This window comes from Thalassophryne amazonica, chromosome 20 (assembly GCF_902500255.1).
Source record: "Thalassophryne amazonica chromosome 20, fThaAma1.1, whole genome shotgun sequence".
Classification (NCBI taxonomy): domain Eukaryota; kingdom Metazoa; phylum Chordata; class Actinopteri; order Batrachoidiformes; family Batrachoididae; genus Thalassophryne; species Thalassophryne amazonica.
Genome location: NC_047122.1, coordinates 38,525,498 through 38,545,794, shown reverse-complemented (window position 1 = coordinate 38,545,794; position 20,297 = coordinate 38,525,498). Strand labels below are relative to the sequence as shown.

Here is a 20,297-nt window from a genome sequence, read left to right as displayed (position 1 = left end):
TTTTTCCCCATGTGCTTATTTGTTAGCATGATTTAAAAAAGAAAAAAGAAAAACCCATACATTTTTTGTCCAGATTGATATTAATGTGTAGATTAAAGGGACAGTCATCAGAATTTAATTTCAGCAATGTTGATCAAAGATGAGCAGTCAAACTCAAAGCTCAGGTCAGCAAAGAGGATCAAAGACCAGGATCACAGGTAAGCAGCAAGAAAAAAAAAAAGGTAAAGGATCAAGGTCATCATCATGTTGGCCCACATCCAGCTCATGATCCTGATTTGGTCAACAAAAATGTATTTTCAGACAGGACTGGTCCACTAGAATTGATTAAGCAGTGGAATTCTGTTTGGGGCATAAATCAAAGGGGTTTGTGGGGCCTTGGCAGATATATGCACCCTACAGAGTGCCATTCTACTTTGGTAACTAAAATATGCCTTATAATTTCATATCTTACATCCTGATTACCACTCTGTTAAATAAAAACCTAAAGTTAAAAAAAAAAGAAATTCCAAACTAAATATTACCATATGTACATCGTTATTCTCTATGAATATGATATGAAAATGGATTTTGCTGGAATTGAACCATCTGTAAATGCACCATCACAGGTTTTAAAACAACCTCTCTGTTACCCTTGAAATCCTAGCTGGATATAATTATTATGACCACTGGGACAATTTGGCATTTCAGAAAACCTAATAAATTTGTATTTGTAATAAATCTGACTTTTGTCAGATAGAAACTGAAGTTTATCTTCAGTTCCTGTTGGTTAAACATAGACAGGATATTGAGAAACACTTGTTGAAATGCTTTGACGTGAACTAACGTGTCTTAATATCCTGTCACAACGGCAAAAAGACAGTTTTTGTGTGGAAGACCCACAGTGGAAACGCACAGAGCTACAAGGACGAGACCGGTAATCTCCGAGCAGGACAGGTGAGGTATTATCACTGCAACAACTCTAAGGCATGATTAGGGATTATTGGCTTTCTCTTATCTCCATGTGAATGTGCTGTGAAGCCTCGCCTCCAAACTTTCATTGAAACAGAAACTTTTTGCTTCAGCTTTTGTTTGCCACATTTTCCATCCACTAAAAATGAAAGAAATACAAATTTGGGCAGAAACTGTTTTGCAAAATGATTTTGGGTGGAAAGGTGCCATTTTTGAAAACTTCAAGTGCTATTTCAGTGCACAGCACTTTTAAAGGTGTGTGATCAGTTGATGAACTTCTGACTCTGGGAATCTGCTGTTCTTTCATCTTTAAAACAAACTGTAGCTTTAATCATGTGGATCAAAGTATAAATGCAGTCTGCTGGCAATCATTACATACTGTCTTAAGGAATATTTGTGTCACAGTCAATCACTGTTGGGGTTCCTCAAAGGTCTGTCCTTGGTTCCACTCCTATTTTGTTTATACATGCCTCAGTTAGCCTCTGACTGTGGCAATCTGTGCTTCTCATGGATTTAGAATAAACCTTAGTGTTAAATACTGTAGGTTAAAATGTAATTGCAAAGTGTTGGCTTTCTGGCATTAGGCATGTTTCATCGTTTTATTAATTATTAATGAAATAATGTCTGTCCATCCATTTTCTATACCCACTTACTCAATTAGGGATCACGTAGGACTGGAGCCTATCCCAACAGTCATAAAGCATGACACACCCTGGACAGGACGTATAGACAAACACATTCACACCCTCATGCACAATTTAATGTTTCCAATTCACCTAATCTGCATGTCTTTGGATGTGGGAGGAAGCCGGAGCACCCGGAGGACAGAACATGCAAACTCCACATGGAAAGGCAGTTAGGAATTGAACCCATGACCTTCTTGCTGCGAGGTAACAGTGCTAACCATTAATCCACTGTGCTGCCCATGAAATAATGTAAGAATCTTAAAAAAATCATATATGCTCTCTAAAGGTTCAAATATGTGCTACGTGATTGAAGGCACTGATGCACCTTGTTTAAGGTGTACGCTTTGCTGAGAGCTCCTACAGTTCTCCTTTTTAGATATTTACATTGAATTTATGTCCCCGTTTTATTTGTTTTTGAAGCTACATTGTGAAGGATTTAGGGGTATTTATTAGCAGAAATGGAACATACACTAGCATTCACAACATCTGTTCATTAATGTATAAATACCTAGAATAATGAATTGGTTTGTTTTCATGAGCTTAGAAGGAGCCCTGTAGGCTAGTGTAGGCTAACAAGTTTGAGAACCCTCATGTTTGTGGAGGATCATACAGTGGGGAAAATAAGTATTTGACCCCCTGTCAGTTTTGCAGGTTTTCCCACCTACAAAGAATGGAGACGTCTGTAATTTTTATTGTAGGTACACTTCAACTGAGAGACAGAATCTAAAAAAAGAAAAATCCAGTAAATCACATTGTATGATTTTTAAATAATTAATTTGCATTTTATTGCATAAAATAAGTATTTGACCCCCTAGAAAAATAGAGCTTAACAATTGGTACAGAAACATTTGTCTGCCATTACAGAGGTCAGACGTTTCCTGTAGTTCTTGACCAAGTTTTCACACACTGCAACAGGGATTTTGGTCCACTTCTCCATACAGGTCTTCTCCAAATCTTTCAGGTTTGGAGTTTCAGCTCCCTCCAAAGATTTTCTATTGAGTTCAGGTCTGGAGACTGGCCAGGCCACTCCAGGACCTTGAAATGCTTCTTTCGGAGCCCCTCCTTAGTTGCCCTGGCTGTGTGTTTGTGGTCATTGTCATGCTGGAAGACCCAGCCATGACCCATCTTCAATGCTCTTACTGAGGGAAGGAGGTTGTTTGCCATAATCTCGCAATACATGACCCCATCCATCCTCCCTTCAATACGGTGCAGTCGTCCTGTCACCTTTGCAGAAGAGCACCCCCACAGTATGATGTTTCCACCCCTATGCTTCACAGTTGGGATGGTTTTCCTGGGGTTGTTCTCATCCTCTAAACATGGTAAGTGGAGTTGATTCCAAAAAGCTCTATTCTGGTCTCATCTGACCACATGACCTTCTCACATGCCTCCTCTGGATCATCCAGATTGTCACTGGTGAACTTCAAACGGGCCTGGACATGTGCTGGCTTGAGCAGGGGGACCTTGCTACCCTGCAGTATTTTAAACCATGACAGCATCATGTGTTACTAATGTAATCTGTGTGACTGTGGTCCCAGCTCTCTTCAGGTCATTGACCAGGTCCTCCTGTGTAGTTCTGAGCTTTCTCAGAATCATCCTTACCCCACAAAGTGAGATCTTGCATGGAATCCCAGACCGAGGGAGACTAACAGTCATCTTGTGTTTCTTCCATTTTTTAATAAATAATCATAACAGTTGCTGTCTTCTACCAAGCTGTTTGCCTGTTGTTCTGTAGTCCATCCCAGCCTTGTGCAGGTCTACAGTTTTGTCCCTGGTGTCCTTAGACAGCTCTTTTGTCTTACTATGGTGGACAGGTTGGAGTGTGATTGATTGTGTCAACAGGTGTCTTTTATACAGGTAACAAGTTCAAACAGGTGCAATTAATACAGGTAAAGAGTGCAGAATAAGAGGGCTTCTTAAAGAAAAATTAACAGGTCTGTGTGAGCCAGAATTCTTGCTGGTTGGTAGGGGGTGAAATACTTAATTTATGCAATAAAATGCAAATTAATTATTTAGAAATCATACAATGTGATTTTCTGGATTTTTTTTTTTAGATTCTGTCTCTCACAGTTGAAGTGTTCCTATGATAAAAATTACAGACCTCTCCATTCTTTGTAGGTGGGAAAACCTGCAAAACTGACAGGGGGTCAAATACTTATTTTCCCCACTGTACTTATTACCTATTGCATACCTATTGCCCATCACAAAAAAAGAAAAAAGAAGGAAAACAAAATTGCAACCGTGACAGTATAATGCAATCTGCAACCTCACCACTGGATGACACTATATCCTACACACTGTAGCTTAAAAGCTGTGGTGTTCTTGTTACTTTAAAATGTGCTTTATTAATAAACTTGGCAAATAACATCTCTTCACAGATGTCATCCACACTGAAAAGCATAGCAGGAATTACAGTAGGCGGTGAGCAGTATTTTTCTCATCACATTTTTTTTGTCTTGGTTTTCTGTTGTATTTTTGACTGTCTCTCTTTCTCCATGCAGTATTGTTCATTCTTTTGTGTTTGGGGGTCATGACTGCGTCCATTGTATTGGGTAGGCTTGCTTTAATTTATAATCTATGTTTCTCTATGATATTTGTTCTAGTTTTTCAGCAGTTTAATTCACCGTTATGTTATACTTGCACCGATAGGGGCATTGAATCAGACCCGCTGTCCCGTGGAGTCCTACATTCCCATCTACCTGATAGTGTTGGGAGCGGTGAGCGTTTCCTCAATTTTGCTGACCTGTTGCAAGAGCTGCTGCGATGATGGATTTTGCTCTACAGTGGCCTGGGCCTTCGTCAACATCCTGAACATGTTCATGGGGTGCTGGTTCATTGCAGGTAAAAACCACAGAAACAGGCTCACATTGAATCAGTGCTATGACTTTTTTTATTTGTCTTTATCTGTCCAAGAAACTTTAAAGTGGTCCTATTATACCATTTTCAGTCAGTTCATATAATTTATGTCTTCAGGTGTTTCAATCACAGTTATTAAAGTATGTAACCTATAGATAATGAGATGATGAGATGAAAAGAAAGCTGTAAGAATTATTAGTAATAAACCATACTGTGAGCCAACAAATCCATTATTTGTCTGTTTGCATATTTTAACATTTTGGGAGTTGATTGATTACATCATAATACAAATTATGTTTAAAGTAAAAAACAAAACAAAACAAAAAAAAACTTTTACCTCAACATGTCCAGGATCTGTTAAAAATGAGGGACTCCAGTTATAATTTGCGAGGAACATTATTATTTGATAAATCAAAGATTCAAACTACTGTAAAAAGTCATTGTGTTTCTGTTAAAGGTGTTAATATTTGGAATAAGTGTCCTGAAATCATTAAATCATTTGGTAACTTGGTTGGCTTTGAAAGGCTCTACAAAAATTATTTAATTACTTGTTATATAGCATGATGAATTAGGTTTATCGATTTTGTCTTGTTTTGGTGCATTGCTGTTTGCATGTTTGTGTTTTGAAATTTTACTTCAGTGATTAATTTCTATTTGTATTTGTTATCATGGGTATATGTATATTTTTATATACATATGTACACATTTTTTTTTATTAAAGAGATAGATATACTGTCATTACTACAAGCAAAATTTCTCCACACCCAGTCACCTCAGATAAAAATACAATTAATCCACAATTATTACAAGTTGAACGTAATAATGACACACATCAGAATTATAACAACCATACATACTATACATTTGATTGTTTATGTACGCTAAACTTTAAGACAGTCCGTCATCCAAATTGAGACAATGTGAGTGTGGGGGGCCACAGCAGTGTCCCGTGCAGCAGCCGCGAGCTCGGGCGGAGCGGCAGGGTGGAGGCAAGGGGGTGTGGTGGTGGTGGGGTGCCTCATGTGTGCAGGTGAAATGAGTTCGTATCAGTCAGGTAAGTTTGTATCATGGATGGGCGTTTATAAGCTTTTGCTTCTGCCTACACCCTTTCAGGCACATGGGTACGTTGTTAAATTGTTTAACAATGATCAACAACCCTGCCCCTGGAGATCGCCCTGCATGTTTCCCCAACTATCCCTACCTCAACCCTCCTGAAATTGTGTGAGCTCAGCCAATAAAGAGCTAGGAAACATCTGACCTGACCAACTAGTTGCAGCAGGTACATATGGAAAACATGCAGGGCAGGTGATCTCCAGGAGCAGGGGTTGCAAACCCTGGTATAGCAGTAGTACAAATATGAACTTCTATTACATATTCCTCTGAAACTAAAAATGCTCTGCATCAATCCCCAAGTACTCCAGTATGTCAAAGCATCCTTGAAAAAGACACAAAACACCAACTTGCTCAAGTCCAACTCCAACGACGGATACTTTACTTGACATTGAAGCTGCAATTCTGTTTTATTGTTTGAAAAGTGAGTTTCTGTACTTTAAATTATTAACTTCTATTAACTTGAATATTTCCAGTTGGACCAATGGAAAATACTGAAGTTAAAGCAACGTTGTGTCGGATATAGGAGTGTTTTTTAACAGAAACTGAATACAGCATTCATAACCACCTGTTCAACAGTGTACAATTACCTACACTGAGAAATCAGTGTGTTTTCATGAACCTAGAATGACCTCTTCATACGTACAGGGGGAGTGGGCCCCCTCATGGAGGCCGCCATGTAGGTGCATAAATAAGGAGCATACTTATGCCACCTTTCACATTATGCAGCACGGCCGGAAGACTGAACAAAAAGAGAGGGCTCAGTGGTTGCGGCCCTCTACACTGTCTATGAGTTGCTAGTGCAGGCTAACAAGTTTAAGTTTTTTTGTGAAGTAGAGGATCATACTTACTCACAAGAGAAGGCTTAGAGAGCATGAAGTCCTGTTGTCAAAGAAGCAAAAACTTGAAAGAAAACAAAATTGTGGCCGGTGACGGCGTAAAGCAATATTCAACCTCACCACTAAATGGCACTGAACCTGCACACTCGAGCTTTAATCAGCGTTTTTAATTTAGCTGCAATCAAAACATTTGTAACAGCAATTACAAATATTTAACCTGAGATGACTTGTTATTTTCTAGTTCATAAACTTTTCTGAGTTCTTCTAACTTGTTTGGGTTTAAAGTGATGCTTATCTGCCAGGTAGGTTTTAAAAAAATGTTTTTTGCATAAAACGAGTCCTTTAATGTTAAGTGTAATCCAAGACATTGTGTATTCTCAGGTCTAACTATTGTCCTGTTTCTATGTTTGCAGGCTCATATTGGATTTACAGAGTCTATCCTCCCAGCTCCTTGCCGGATACGGATCAGTATTGCCACCAGATTATGTACAACTTTGCGTTTGGTCTCACCACCGTGCAGTGGGTCATGTTTGGCCTCGTGTGCCTCTGTGGCGGATGCTTGACCTGTTTAACTAGCAGCGGCAAATTGACATCTCTGAGCAATAACTTTTATGGTGCAACAAGCTTTCAAGCTAATGTGTGATTGTCCCAACATGCCCAATGGCTGACTCCAGTTTGACTCAAGTTACTAAAGAATTCACCTCAGCTGTGTGTTTAAGAGTCAAGAAAAAAAATGACCAGTTTTAAGATTCTGCATTTGCTGCTGTAGTTTATTTGTTAATTGTGCGGTTGTACATTAGATATAATGTTTGTATCTGAGGCAAATGAAAGAATGTTAAAAGTTCTTTCAACATTTACTTGTTTCCTGTTGTCTTCCTGTTGCTTTGCTTGCAACAGCTTTATGAAACTTGGTTAATTCCGGAAAAAAGATGTAACTGTTGACCTTTGAATCTGTTTGAGTGGAAAAGGCACTTCTCCTGTAAATAATTACCTCTGCCAATGATGTTAGAAGAGGATGTTTTTGCCCCTGTTTGTTTGTTTGTTTTGAACAGTCTGGAGCCCACAATTTTTCATATATTGTTATGAAATTTTTACTGAAGATTTATATCCTGATAGGCAAGAACTGATTCAATTTTCAAGGTCATAGGTCAAAGGGCTAAGTCAGTAAAATTCATGCAAAGATTGGAAAAAATCCCTGTGTTTAACACTGAACAAATTTTCAAAAATTCATAACTGTCAAAAAACATCAACTTTCATATTTGAGGGCATTATGTAGGATGGCATCCTTTATTGACTGAAAAAGTTTGATCCGAATCTAATCCAGATTACAGATTTTATTGCCATTTAAATTTAACATTGAAGACCCCATTTAATATATATTTTACATTATATCTTAATCAAACATGCCCCAATCACTGTCATATTTGAAAGTGGGGTGCAGACTGGCACTCACTATTGCCTTACAAAGTTTGATCTGGATCTGATCCGGATTGTGGATTTTGTGGACACTGAATTTAATAATGAAAAGCCCATCCGGTGAACATTTTGCATTATATCTCAATCAAAAGTGCCTCAATCACTCTCATTTGTGACAATGAGGTGCAAACTGGCGCTCTCAATGAATAGACTAAGTTTTATGCACATCTGATCTGTATTGCAGATTTAGCAGATATTTGATTTTAACACTGAAACTCCCTTTTGATCTATATTTTTATTATATTTTAGCGTATGAAAAGCCACTTCTAACAGAACTTTGACCTTGAAAATTTTTTCCAAGGTAAAAATTTGTGGAACTGGAAACTGTTGGCAGAGGTTTGCATTCTACAAGTGTGATGCTCTAGTTGTTGGTTTTTAAAAAAAATCAGCAGTTACATTTGCATCTGGAATAAGATTTTTGTGCTCTGTGATCTGTTATTTTAGATGCATCATAAATGTGAATAAAACTATAAAACATTTGATTTTTCTGTTTCAATATTGCATATGTCGATTTTGGGAAAGTGAAGGTACATTTTCATGGAATTTCAAGAACTGGCTTTAGGACATCACAAAGATCTACTACACACATGCTGCACAAACACCTGCAGATGCAAGTAATTGATCGATGAAAATTCTGTATTACCCTGAATAACTAATGCACCCTTTCTTGATGATATGTGTATTTTATTAAACTGAAAGACACCCAAACCACTTTTCGCCATGTGACGCCATGCAGCGTGAAAAATATTCAAAAACACATTCAGGATGGACACACATCTCTTTTTATGAGTTTAGGTCAAGTATAACACAACTAAAAATAGTAACAGTTTAGTGAAGTTACTCTTATAAATCACTTTTTTTTTATTATTGATTAAAATGTGTATACTGGAGCACATCATTAAAATTATTAATGCACACTCTCACCGCATCATTTGGAACTTGGGCTCACCACGAGGGGTGAAACACATTGAGGATCGCAATACTCGTATTATGAGTATCGCGTCATAATACTCGTATCGAATCATATTGCCTTTTGAAATTAGTATTGTGATATAAAACGTCAGAAATACTGATCTCTTGAGTGATGCTGCGCTCATGACGAAACTCGCAAAACCCAGTGTCGATGAAACTCAAAATAATATGGATGTAGCTTTTTTGCTGGAAAACACATTAGATGAATGTATTTCGACAAATAGACAAAAGTAAATGATTTGTAAAATTACTCACCAAAACATACGCTCAAATCATTTTCTTTACGAAATTTCCAACTTGACATGTCTTGAACGCGGCATGAAATTCGTTTTTGAGTGTCTGTGGTGAATAAATCGACTTTTTTTTTTTTTTGTCAGGCGTGTGTCGGACTCCTATTTCAAGCACCGGGGTCTTTTTTGTTAGCAGTGTTAGCTTAGCCTGGTTTACGTCCATGTGTGCTAATTGCGTTGAGAAATAAGTGAACGTTTGTGTTGTCGACACGGAGATTATTTTAATCGTTATTGATTTGAGTGACTTTAATCACTGAGTGTTTCAGCTGCTGACTGATTATGTGGCGTTCGGGCCGTCGTGTCGTTCAGTGCGTTAGCCGCTGTTTCTCTGTGACTGCCCCACAGGTCAGTGAGAAATAATATACTGCTTTCATTGTCAGATTAAGATAATGAATACCATTGTAAGGAAAATAAGAAATGACTATGCTGTTGTTAATTGTAGCTTCTTTTTTGGATCAGAGACATATTGTGAAAGTCATTTCCCGTATTGAATCAACGAAGTCTTTCAGTAATCAGAAAACCCAACCGTTAATGCGCAAATATTTGTTTTAAAAAGCAACAGTCGCATAAAATATAACCTTATAATTACTGTTCTTGTACAGAAGTTTGTTCAAAAACCAAAACATCTTCAAGTCACCCGTTTTACAGCTTTTTGAAGTAGTATGAAAGATTTTCTGAAAGAGTTGAACTAGTTAGTCAGAAGGTACATGTAAAATGCAAGACCAGATTGGTTGTATGGAAATCCTTCTCTCGTATGGGGTCATTATTGTAGCAAAAGTATTTGCAAATGTGTATTTTGATCCGCAAATGTGTATTTCGATCCACAAATGTGTTAAAAAAAAATCGTGTGTGTAACCAGTTCAACAAATGTGGGTTAAAAAAAAACTGTGCGTGTGTAACAGACACACGTCTGAAAATTGGGCTACTCAGTTGGATGTGTTCTTACACACAATCCACCGCTACCGTTTTAACACAGGTCGGGCCCTTGAAGAACATCTTTGAGGGCGTGTTTCAGTTTTTGTTTTTACTGTTTTTTGGAGGCCAGGAACATGAATGGATCTTCTTGCATCTTTTAATTTAAATAAACATAAGAATAAAAAATGGTAATAATAAGAAGATGTTAACGCATATATAACTTTATCCTACGGAAGAGCATTGCATTCATGGGCTAAAAAAAAAAAAAATTCTGTACTCATAATTATGAGAGCTGGAAGTCTGGGGGGGGGGGGGGGGTGAGAAGTGGGCTAAGATTAGTTGATGATAGCACACTGCGATCGCACACAGTGTGGATTTTCCTTTAAGGCAGGGGTAGGCAACCTGTTCCAGAAAGAGCCATGAGGGTTCAGGTTTTCTTTGCAGCCACTGACTCCACCAGGTGATTTTACTGATTAATATCACTTTAAGCAGATGGAATCAGTTAATCAGTGAAATCACCTGGTGGAGTCAGTGGCTGCAAAGAAAACCTGCACCCTCATGGCTCTTTCTGGAACAGGTTGCCTACCCCTGCCTTAAGGTGTTCCAGGATAAATGAAATTCCTCCAGGAAGGGGCACGGGGCCCCATACTGAAAAGCGTCTGGCCGGGAGTTCTTCTGGAATTAATAACTTCAAAGCAAATCGCCTTTTAAATCAAATGACACCTCTTTCCAAACATTCTACAAGATAAAAAGCGTTTTTCACCAAAATGAGATGTCCTCCATTGTTTGTGAATTCCATGGATCTTGCAGCTGGCGTGCAGCCGGCTGAAAGGACCCGTCAACATTTTCTTATTATAATTTTTATTCTTGTTCATTCAAATTAAGACGCAAGAAGATCCATTCATGTTCTGGTCTCCGAAACACAGGAAAAACAAAGAACGAAACATGCCTGCAAAGATGCTCTTCAAGGGCCTGACCAGGTTTAAAACTGTAGCGGTGACTGATCTCATTGGTGCTTTCGCCCCTTGGTGATTAGTCTCCACACAAGTACAAATTGTTGCACACATTTGTGGATCTTCTGTGGCAGAAGTGTAGCAAAAGTCATGTGTAAGAACACATCGAATTGAGTGGCCCCATTTTCACTGACATGCGGTTACACACACAGAATTTTTTTTAACACATTTGTGGATCTGACTAAACACTTTTTTTTAATTTTATTTTTATTTTTTTACACATTTGTGGATGTGATTACACATCTGTGGATCTGGTTACACACACACACACACACATCTTTTACACATTTGTGGATCAAAATACACATTTGTGGATCTGGTTACACACACACACACATCTTTTACACATTTGTGGATCAAAATACACATTTGTGGATCTGGTTACACACACACACACACATCTTTTACACATTTGTGGATCAAAATACACATTTGTGGATCTGGTTACACATTTGGGGGTGAAATACACATTTGCAAATACTTCTGCTACAATAATGGCCCCATATGCTCATTCCACTGCAGAGCTATACAAATGGTGATGCAAAAGTTAGACAGTTTCCCCAAACATAGTAACAAAATACTATTACTTCTTGAGGGATGCCTTGGTATCTTGGTGGCTTTCCTCAAAAGCCCCCTCCTTGCCATCAGTCACTTTTTAAGAACTGCTTCCTCGTGTTGCAGCTTAGGTAAAATTTCAATAAAAAAATGTTGAATTTGTGATAAAAGCATGGAATTTGGCACACATTCTAAATTGTTTATTTTCAGATATGGAGCCATCCTGGAGCTGACCTCTAATGAGCTACAGGGGTCAATAAAGAATTACACAGGGGTCAAAATTTAAAAAATGCTGCAGTCATGTTGAACACTATACCACATTATTTGTCTGATCATAACTATTCCAAAAAGGTATAGTTTGGACTATCTATGACTGAATTCCATGGAGTTATGGGATAAAAACAGCAAAAATGGTGACAGTGGTCAGTTTCAGTTTGTACAGGGGTCAAAAGTTAAAGTTGCTCCAATTTTGGTAAAGAAAAAAAAAGATGCAAATTATTGGTTGAGTTAATAGCATTTTAAAATGAGTAGTTTTCACCATCTGTCATGCTTAGTTATGTTACGGGGTAACATATGTCATCGTATTTTCAGACCTTTTGTCTGACTTAGTGCTTAGCTCAGATAAGATAATTATAGTGGGCGATTTTAACATCCACACAGATGCTGAGAATGACAGCCTCAACACTGCATTTAATCTATTATTAGACTCTATTGGCTTTGCTCAAAAAGTAAATGAGTCCACCCACCACTTTAATCATATCTTAGATCTTGTTCTGACTTATGGTATGGAAATAGAAGACTTAACAGTATTCCCTGAAAACTCCCTTTTGTCTGATCATTTCTTAATAACATTTACATTTACTCTGATGGACTACCCAGCAGTGGGGAATAAGTTTCATTACACTAGAAGTCTTTCAGAAAGCGCTGTAACTAGGTTTAAGGATATGATTCCTTCTTTATGTTCTCTAATGCCATATAACAACACAGTGCAGAGTAGCTACCTAAACTCTGTAAGGGAGATAGAGTATCTCGTCAATAGTTTTACATCCTCATTGAAGACAACTTTGGATGCTGTAGCTCCTCTGAAAAAGAGAGCTTTAAATCAGAAGTGTCTGACTCCGTGGTATAACTCACAAACTCGTAGCTTAAAGCAGATAACCCGTAAGTTGGAGAGGAAATGGCGTCTCACTAATTTAGAAGATCTTCACTTAGCCTGGAAAAAGAGTCTGTTGCTCTATAAAAAAGCCCTCCGTAAAGCTAGGACATCTTTCTATTCATCACTAATTGAAGAAAATAAGAACCCCAGGTTTCTTTTCAGCACTGTAGCCAGGCTGACAGAGTCAGAGCTCTATTGAGCTGAGTATTCCATTAACTTTAACTAGTAATGATTTCATGACTTTCTTTGCTAACAAAATTTTAACTATTAGAGAAAAAATTACTCATAACCATCCCAAAGACGTATCGTTATCTTTGGCTGCTTTCAGTGATGCCGGTATTTGGTTAGACTCTTTCTCTCCGATTGTTCTGTCTGAGTTATTTTCATTAGTTACTTCATCCAAACCATCAACATGTTTATTAGACCCCATTCCTACCAGGCTGCTCAAGGAAGCCCTACCATTGTTTAATGCTTCGATCTTGGATATGATCAATCTATCTTTGTTAGTTGGCTATGTACCACAGGCTTTTAAGGTGGCAGTAATTAAACCATTACTTAAAAAGCCATCACTTGACCTAGCTATCTTAGCTAATTATAGGCCAATCTCCAACCTTCCTTTTCTCTCAAAAATTCTTGAAAGGGTAGTTGTAAAACAGCTAACTGATCATCTGCAGAGGAATGGTCTATTTGAAGAGTTTCAGTCAGGTTTTAGAATTCATCATAGTACAGAAACAGCATTAGTGAAGGTTACAAATGATCTTCTTATGGCCTCGGACAGTGGACTCATCTCTGTGCTTGTTCTGTTAGACCTCAGTGCTGCTTTTGATACTGTTGACCATAAAATTTTATTACAGAGATTAGAGCATGCCATAGGTATTAAAGGCACTGCGCTGCGGTGGTTTGAATCATATTTGTCTAATAGATTACAATTTGTTCATGTAAATGGGGAATCTTCTTCACAGACTAAAGTTAATTATGGAGTTCCACAAGGTTCTGTGCTAGGACCAATTTTATTCACTTTATATATGCTTCCCTTAGGCAGTATTATTAGACGGTATTGCTTAAATTTTCATTGTTACGCAGATGATACCCAGCTTTATCTATCCATGAAGCCAGAGGACACACACCAATTAGCTAAACTGCAGGATTGTCTTACAGACATAAAGACATGGATGACCTCTAATTTCCTGCTTTTAAACTCAGATAAAACTGAAGTTATTGTACTTGGCCCCACAAATCTTAGAAACATGGTGTCTAACCAGATCCTTACTCTGGATGGCATTACCCTGACCTCTAGTAATACTGTGAGAAATCTTGGAGTCATTTTTGATCAGGATATGTCATTCAAAGCGCATATTAAACAAATATGTAGGACTGCTTTTTTGCATTTACGCAATATCTCTAAAATCAGAAAGGTCTTGTCTCAGAGTGATGCTGAAAAACTAATTCATGCATTTATTTCCTCTAGGCTGGACTATTGTAATTCATTATTATCAGGTTGTCCTAAAAGTTCCCTAAAAAGCCTTCAGTTAATTCAAAATGCTGCAGCTAGAGTACTGACGGGGACTAGAAGGAGAGAGCATATCTCACCCATATTGGCCTCTCTTCATTGGCTTCCTGTTAATTCTAGAATATTATTTAAAATTCTTCTTCTTACTTATAAGGTTTTGAATAATCAGGTCCCATCTTATCTTAGGGACCTCGTAGTACCATATCATCCCAATAGAGCGCTTCGCTCTCAGACTGCAGGCTTGCTTGTAGTTCCTGGTGTTTGTAGGAGTAGAATGGGAGGCAGAGCCTTCAGCTTTCAGGCTCCTTTCCTGTGGAACCAGCTCCCAATTCAGATCAGGGAGACAGACACCCTCTCTACTTTTAAGATTAGGCTTAAAACTTTCCTTTTTGCTAAAGCTTATAGTTAGGGCTGGATCAGGTGACCCTGAACCATCCCTTAGTTATGCTGCTATAGACGTAGACTGCTGGGGGGTTCCCATGATGCACTGTTTCTTTCTCTTTTTGCTCTGTATGCACCACTCTGCATTTAATCATTAGTGATCGATCTCTGCTCCCCTCCACAGCATGTCTTTTTCCTGGTTCTCTCCCTCAGCCCCAACCAGTCCCAGCAGAAGACTGCCCCTCCCTGAGCCTGGTTCTGCTGGAGGTTTCTTCCTGTTAAAAGGGAGTTTTTCCTTCCCACTGTAGCCAAGTGCTTGCTCACAGGGGGTCGTTTTGACCGTTGGGGTTTTACATCATTATTGTATGGCCTTGCCTTACAATATAAAGCGCCTTGGGGCAACTGTTTGTTGTGATTTGGCGCTATATAAAAAAATTGATTGATTGATTGATCGTAGAATCCAATGGATGTCGACCTTGTTTGACCTTTACTTTGCAGACCAAGCATTCAGCACAGTCAAAACTATTCCATTTATTAATCCTTTTATTTCAGCCACTAATTTGCATCAGTTTTTACCAAAATTGGAGCAACTTTAACTTTTGACCCCTGTACAAACTGAAACTGATCTTTCTTACCATTTTTCCCGTTTTTACCCCATAACTCCAGAACTTTCAGTCATAGATAGTCCAAACTATACCTTTTTGGGATCATTATGATCAGACAAATAATGTGGTATAATTTTTAACATGATTGGAGGATTTTTTGTTTCTTATTTTGACCCCTGCAGCTCATTAGAGGTCAGCTTCAGGATGGCTCCATATGTGAAAATAATCATTAGTTAATTTAGAATGTGTTTGCCAAATTCTGTGCTTTTATCACAAAATCAATTGTTTTGCTATGCTGCCCCACTATCCTCCAGACAGATCTACTATATAATAGAGGTAGAGGTTCTTATTTAACATGGGTAGCCAACGAAAGCCCAAAGTTTGTTTCCAGAAGGGCCCACGGCACGTGTCTGTCACTCCTCCCCAGCGCTATTGTTGAGGGTACCCGTTGGGAGCATGACTGCAATCAGGAAGTGAACCCAGATCGCTAGCATCCCAATCCAACGTGCAAACCATTACGCCACCAGATCCCACCATGTTTTGTATTTCTTAATAATTGCTGTAAATTAAGTCTAAGACATTCAGTCATTTGAGAAAGTGCATGTATCCATCTCCTAAATTGTCTGAAGAAAACTAGCTGTAAAATTAGTGATTTACTGGGGTACACTTAAGTGTGCCATGCAACCCATCATTTTGGCTTATACTTTTATTTCATATGTCACATTGTAGAGATTATTTTTCACTAAGTTCAATGGACATCATTATTAGAAATTTTTATATACAGAAGTCTTTTTTAATTTGTCATTCCAGTGTTCAGACATGTAGCTCAAATGTTCACAAACTTGTTCTAGCCACTGTATATAGATAGATGTAGGCTAACAATGCTTGAAAATTGATTTTAAAAAACCCGCATTGCATGATTTTTAAAGGTGCTCTGGACCATTTACATCAAGTGAAGGTTTCTGTAAAAGGTACAGTAGATTTTGGCAACTCGATGTTTTCACAGAACTCCATTGTGGTGGAGCGCTGTTGGAAGGTACCATTGTCCAAAATCGGCAAACCTCCAAAGCTGCACCCTCGAAGACACAAAATCTACAAGCTGGTTTATGACTCCAAACACTATCCCACGCCGAAGATGGAACTCCTCCTCACTCAGACAGTACCCAGTGAGTGTAGATCTCCCACCTTTATATCTGACTTTATTCTAGGGTTGCAAGATTTGACGATGGTTATGTTGTCATTACTGTATGAAACACTGTAATATGGTAAATGTATATGGTCTTAATTCCTTTTCTCTAGTTATAAGATGCAATAAATATGCATAGAGCACAGTATACAATGGGAATAATATTGCAGTATAGTACTGCACCATATGCAGACTAGAGCAGATCTGCAGAATATGTGAACTTATTTACAATGCAACATTTTACAATTACATAATCACATTAATTCACATTGGGATTTCTTTCGTTCGTTGTCATTTCCGACAGGGCTCGGTGGCCGAGGAGACACCGTCTTTGTGAAGAAGTCTATCGGCCGAAATAAGCTGCTGCCCCAAGGCCTGGCAGTGTATCCGTCACCAGAGAACAAACACATGTTTGCTGAGGAGTTGAGAGTACGTATTGCTGACCAGTTCTCATCTCTTTCAACAAAAGTCAGATGCTGCTGTCGAGCTCATTGTCATCTCTTTCCACACAGCTTTTGCGTGAGGGGGGACCAGGGGAACGAATCCAAACTCGCACTGGACAGTTGGTGAGTTCACATTTAAATCTCATTTTTACTCAAGCAAACAGAAGAAAGTGTTCTAAAGAAGGGGATTTCATTTTTTTTCTTCTACAGACAATAGAGTTCATTAAAGAGGCCAAGTTGGTGATTCAAATGCTTCCCTATGATAAATGCGATTTCACAAAAGAGATTGTTTGCAGACAGCTTCTAAAACAGGTATGTGTAGGTTTAAAAAAAATAGAAATCCACTTTATACACATTAGTGTAAGAGAGCAGTTTAGAAACATTGTTTTACATTAAGGGCATCTTCTAAAACCTGCAATATTATTTTTTTTAAGTTGGGCCTTGTTGTGCCACCTCACGCACTCACACTTCCAGATGAGCCAATCAAGGATGTAGGAGAGTACTGGTGTGAGATCACGGTAAGCTGAACTGTACATCATGTGCATAAATTAATTTTTAAATATTTGCACCCAAGCTGGTACAAGCTGTACATAGCTTCTTGGTGAACTAGTAACTAGTAGAGTTTAAATGCTTAAAAAAAATATATATATATATATATGAGGTCTGTGATAAAAGTAACGGACCTTATTATTTTTTTCAAAAACCATATGGATTTGAATCACGTGTGATTACAACCCTCGTGGGCATGCGAGAGTTTTTTCACGCCTGTCGGTTACATCATTCGCCTGTGGGCAGTCTTTGAGTGAGCAGTGGCCCACCCTCTCGTTGTTTTTTCATTGTTTAGGAATGGCTCAGACTGCTGCTTTGTTTGATAAAATTTTTTTCAAAATTCAGCTGGTTTTCGGTAAAAATTTTAACGGCTGAGAGATTTTGGTCTGGTAGTGTCGCTTTAAGGACGGCCCACGGCGCCTGACGGTGATCTGCGCTTCGAGGCAGCAGCGTTGAAAACTTCCACATTTCAGGCTCTGTTGACCCAGTAAGTCGTCAGAGAACTTTCAGAAGAAGTCGGCATGAGGAGTTTATTCTGACATTCCATTGTTAACGGACATTTTGTAGTGAAAGAACGTGCGGGCAGAGTCGCATGTCGGGCCGGACCCGACCGTGGGGGGGTCACAGGAAAAACACCTCCGTTGGAAACCTTAATGGGCAAGTTGGAACATGCCCAAGCTATTAAACAATTTCTCAGTTACTCACTTGTTGAAAGCCATCAAAAGCTGCCTGAATTTTACAAATGTTTTCAACACGGAGGTGTTTTTCCTGTCGCAGCGCACACAGATTCGCCGAGGCGTCACGGAAACGACTCGGCGAATTTGCGCGCACGTCTTTCATTACAAAATGTCCTTAAACAGTGGAATGTCCGCATAAACTCCTCATGCCGGCCTCTTCTGAATCTTCTCTGTTCTCTCACGACGTCCTGGGTGAATTAAGCCTTAAATTAGAATGTTTTCAGGTCGAAACAGGCTGACGACGGTGCCTGGAAGCGCTGCACGACGTCCCGCTCTGTGGGAAGTCCTTACAGCAACAGAAACACCCCATAATCTCTCATCAGCGGTTAAACTTTTCACCGAAAACCAGCTTAATTTCTCGAATAGTGTCCACTTGGATATCCCTCACAGGTCCAGAAAAAATATTGATAAAGCAACGCACGCCGTCCGCAGCGGCTGTTCAGACAAAGAGATTCCGACGGGCGGGGTGGAGCACTCCTCACTCAAGGCCTGCCCACAGGCGAATGACGTCACCGACATGCGTGAAAAGTCTCACGCATGCGCACGAGGGTTCAAGCTTGTCTGACGTAAAAACATGAATCAAATCCATTTATTTTTTGAAAAAATAAAAAGGACTGCTTTTTTTAATCACAGACCTCGTATATTCTTGCACATTCAACAGTCATACATGTTGGTTTGACATTTGCTAAATTACCAATTTTTTTTTTAAAAGCCAGGAGTATTTTTTCATATCTGAATAAATTGGAACATGAATTTGATTAAGCACACAAGAAGCTGTTTTGTTTGCTGTTCTCCTAAATATCAGGATATTAAATTTCCTTATCTTACAGGTTAATGGAATAGACACTGTACAAGTTCCCATGTTGCTATTACCATATGAACGTCCAAGTGCGAGTTATCAGTGGCTACTGGAATCACAAAGGGAAGAACTGGCTGCTGCAGACACTTCAGTTGATCTAGTTGAAACTGCTGTCACCGATGACACAGGACGCAAAAGTTCGCAAAGACGCTCAGAGTGAAATTTCTGCTGAGGAAAATGAAACTAGTCCACAGACTATTCAGAGCACAGTGCCACCAGGTGACGACCTGAAAAAGAATTAAAGGACTGAATTCTAATGCTTGTAAAACGTCATACATCAACAAATAAAAAGTTGTTCCTGAACTATAAACTGCTGTGTGATAGTCATCTATAATTTTACCTTGAGCTTGGCAAAACAAAACAATTTACCCCCAAAAAAGCTGCAAATACCATTCGAAGGCATGCAAGTAGGTCTGGTGTTATTTTTTTCTTTTTGGCTTGTTTGACTACACAAAAAACACAAGTATAGTGCTTTTTTTGTGCTATGGTTTCCTTCACATATGACTGGTGTAGCAGACCGAACGGTCCGCCCCTAAAAATTGGTCTGTCTTTTGCATCTGCGTCATTTCAGACCACAGCAACGCGTCTGAGACTGAGTCTCTTCACCCAAAGCAATCAAATGGATTAATGTGATTATTAACCATCTGATGATAAAGGTAAAACCTCTTAAATCATTCAAGTCAGTTTTAAGCAGAAACGAGACCGTTTTAAGCAGAAACTCGCTGAAATTCTATGACGCTTTGAAATGACCGATGTGCAGTGAACGTATCAGCTAGCAGTTCCTTTAGCCGTGGTGCTCTGATCGCTTCTGCCGCCTTTTATGATGAAATAATGCTGAATTTATGTGGAAATGATTGTTGTACAAAAGCTTCAGATATCTCGCTGAGATAGATGACTGATGTGCAGTTGGAAGCACAAACGAGGTGTTAATCCGTGTACCACGTCATCACGGGAGATCGATTTTTAGGGGGACTGTTCTGTCAGCAACACCGGTGTTCTAAGTGTACATGATACTGACACAAGCACCATGGACATGTGCAGTTTGAGATCAAATTCCTTAAGCCCCTTTCACACCAGACCTGTGTAGAGTTCTACATATCTAGTACGTAGGAATGGCTGCTTAAATTGCGTGCAGGGGAGAGAAGCTTGGCTCTATAACACTGTTTTTAGACTACCTGGGCATGCAAATGGATTTGATACTTTGGAAAAAGTCA

At 38.9% G+C, this 20,297-nt stretch overlaps 2 protein-coding genes across 2 annotated transcripts; both read left to right on the top strand.

Annotated features, from left to right (window-relative positions):
• The first annotated feature begins 593 nt into the window (after window positions 1-593).
• Window positions 594-7,744, top strand: LOC117502273 (transmembrane protein 272-like). Its single transcript, XM_034161324.1, has 5 exons — window positions 594-933; window positions 4,010-4,052; window positions 4,133-4,183; window positions 4,281-4,472; window positions 6,850-7,744. The coding sequence occupies exons 2-5, from the start codon at window positions 4,010-4,012 to the stop codon at window positions 7,077-7,079; spliced, it is 516 nt and encodes a 171-aa protein (XP_034017215.1). The 5' UTR covers window positions 594-933; the 3' UTR covers window positions 7,080-7,744.
• Window positions 7,745-9,274: 1,530 nt separating this feature from the next.
• On the top strand, window positions 9,275-19,393 carry mrpl9 (mitochondrial ribosomal protein L9). Its single transcript, XM_034161326.1, has 7 exons — window positions 9,275-9,519; window positions 16,316-16,475; window positions 16,800-16,924; window positions 17,008-17,061; window positions 17,149-17,250; window positions 17,373-17,456; window positions 19,055-19,393. The coding sequence occupies exons 1-7, from the start codon at window positions 9,454-9,456 to the stop codon at window positions 19,241-19,243; spliced, it is 780 nt and encodes a 259-aa protein (XP_034017217.1). The 5' UTR covers window positions 9,275-9,453; the 3' UTR covers window positions 19,244-19,393.
• Window positions 19,394-20,297: the final 904 nt, after the last annotated feature.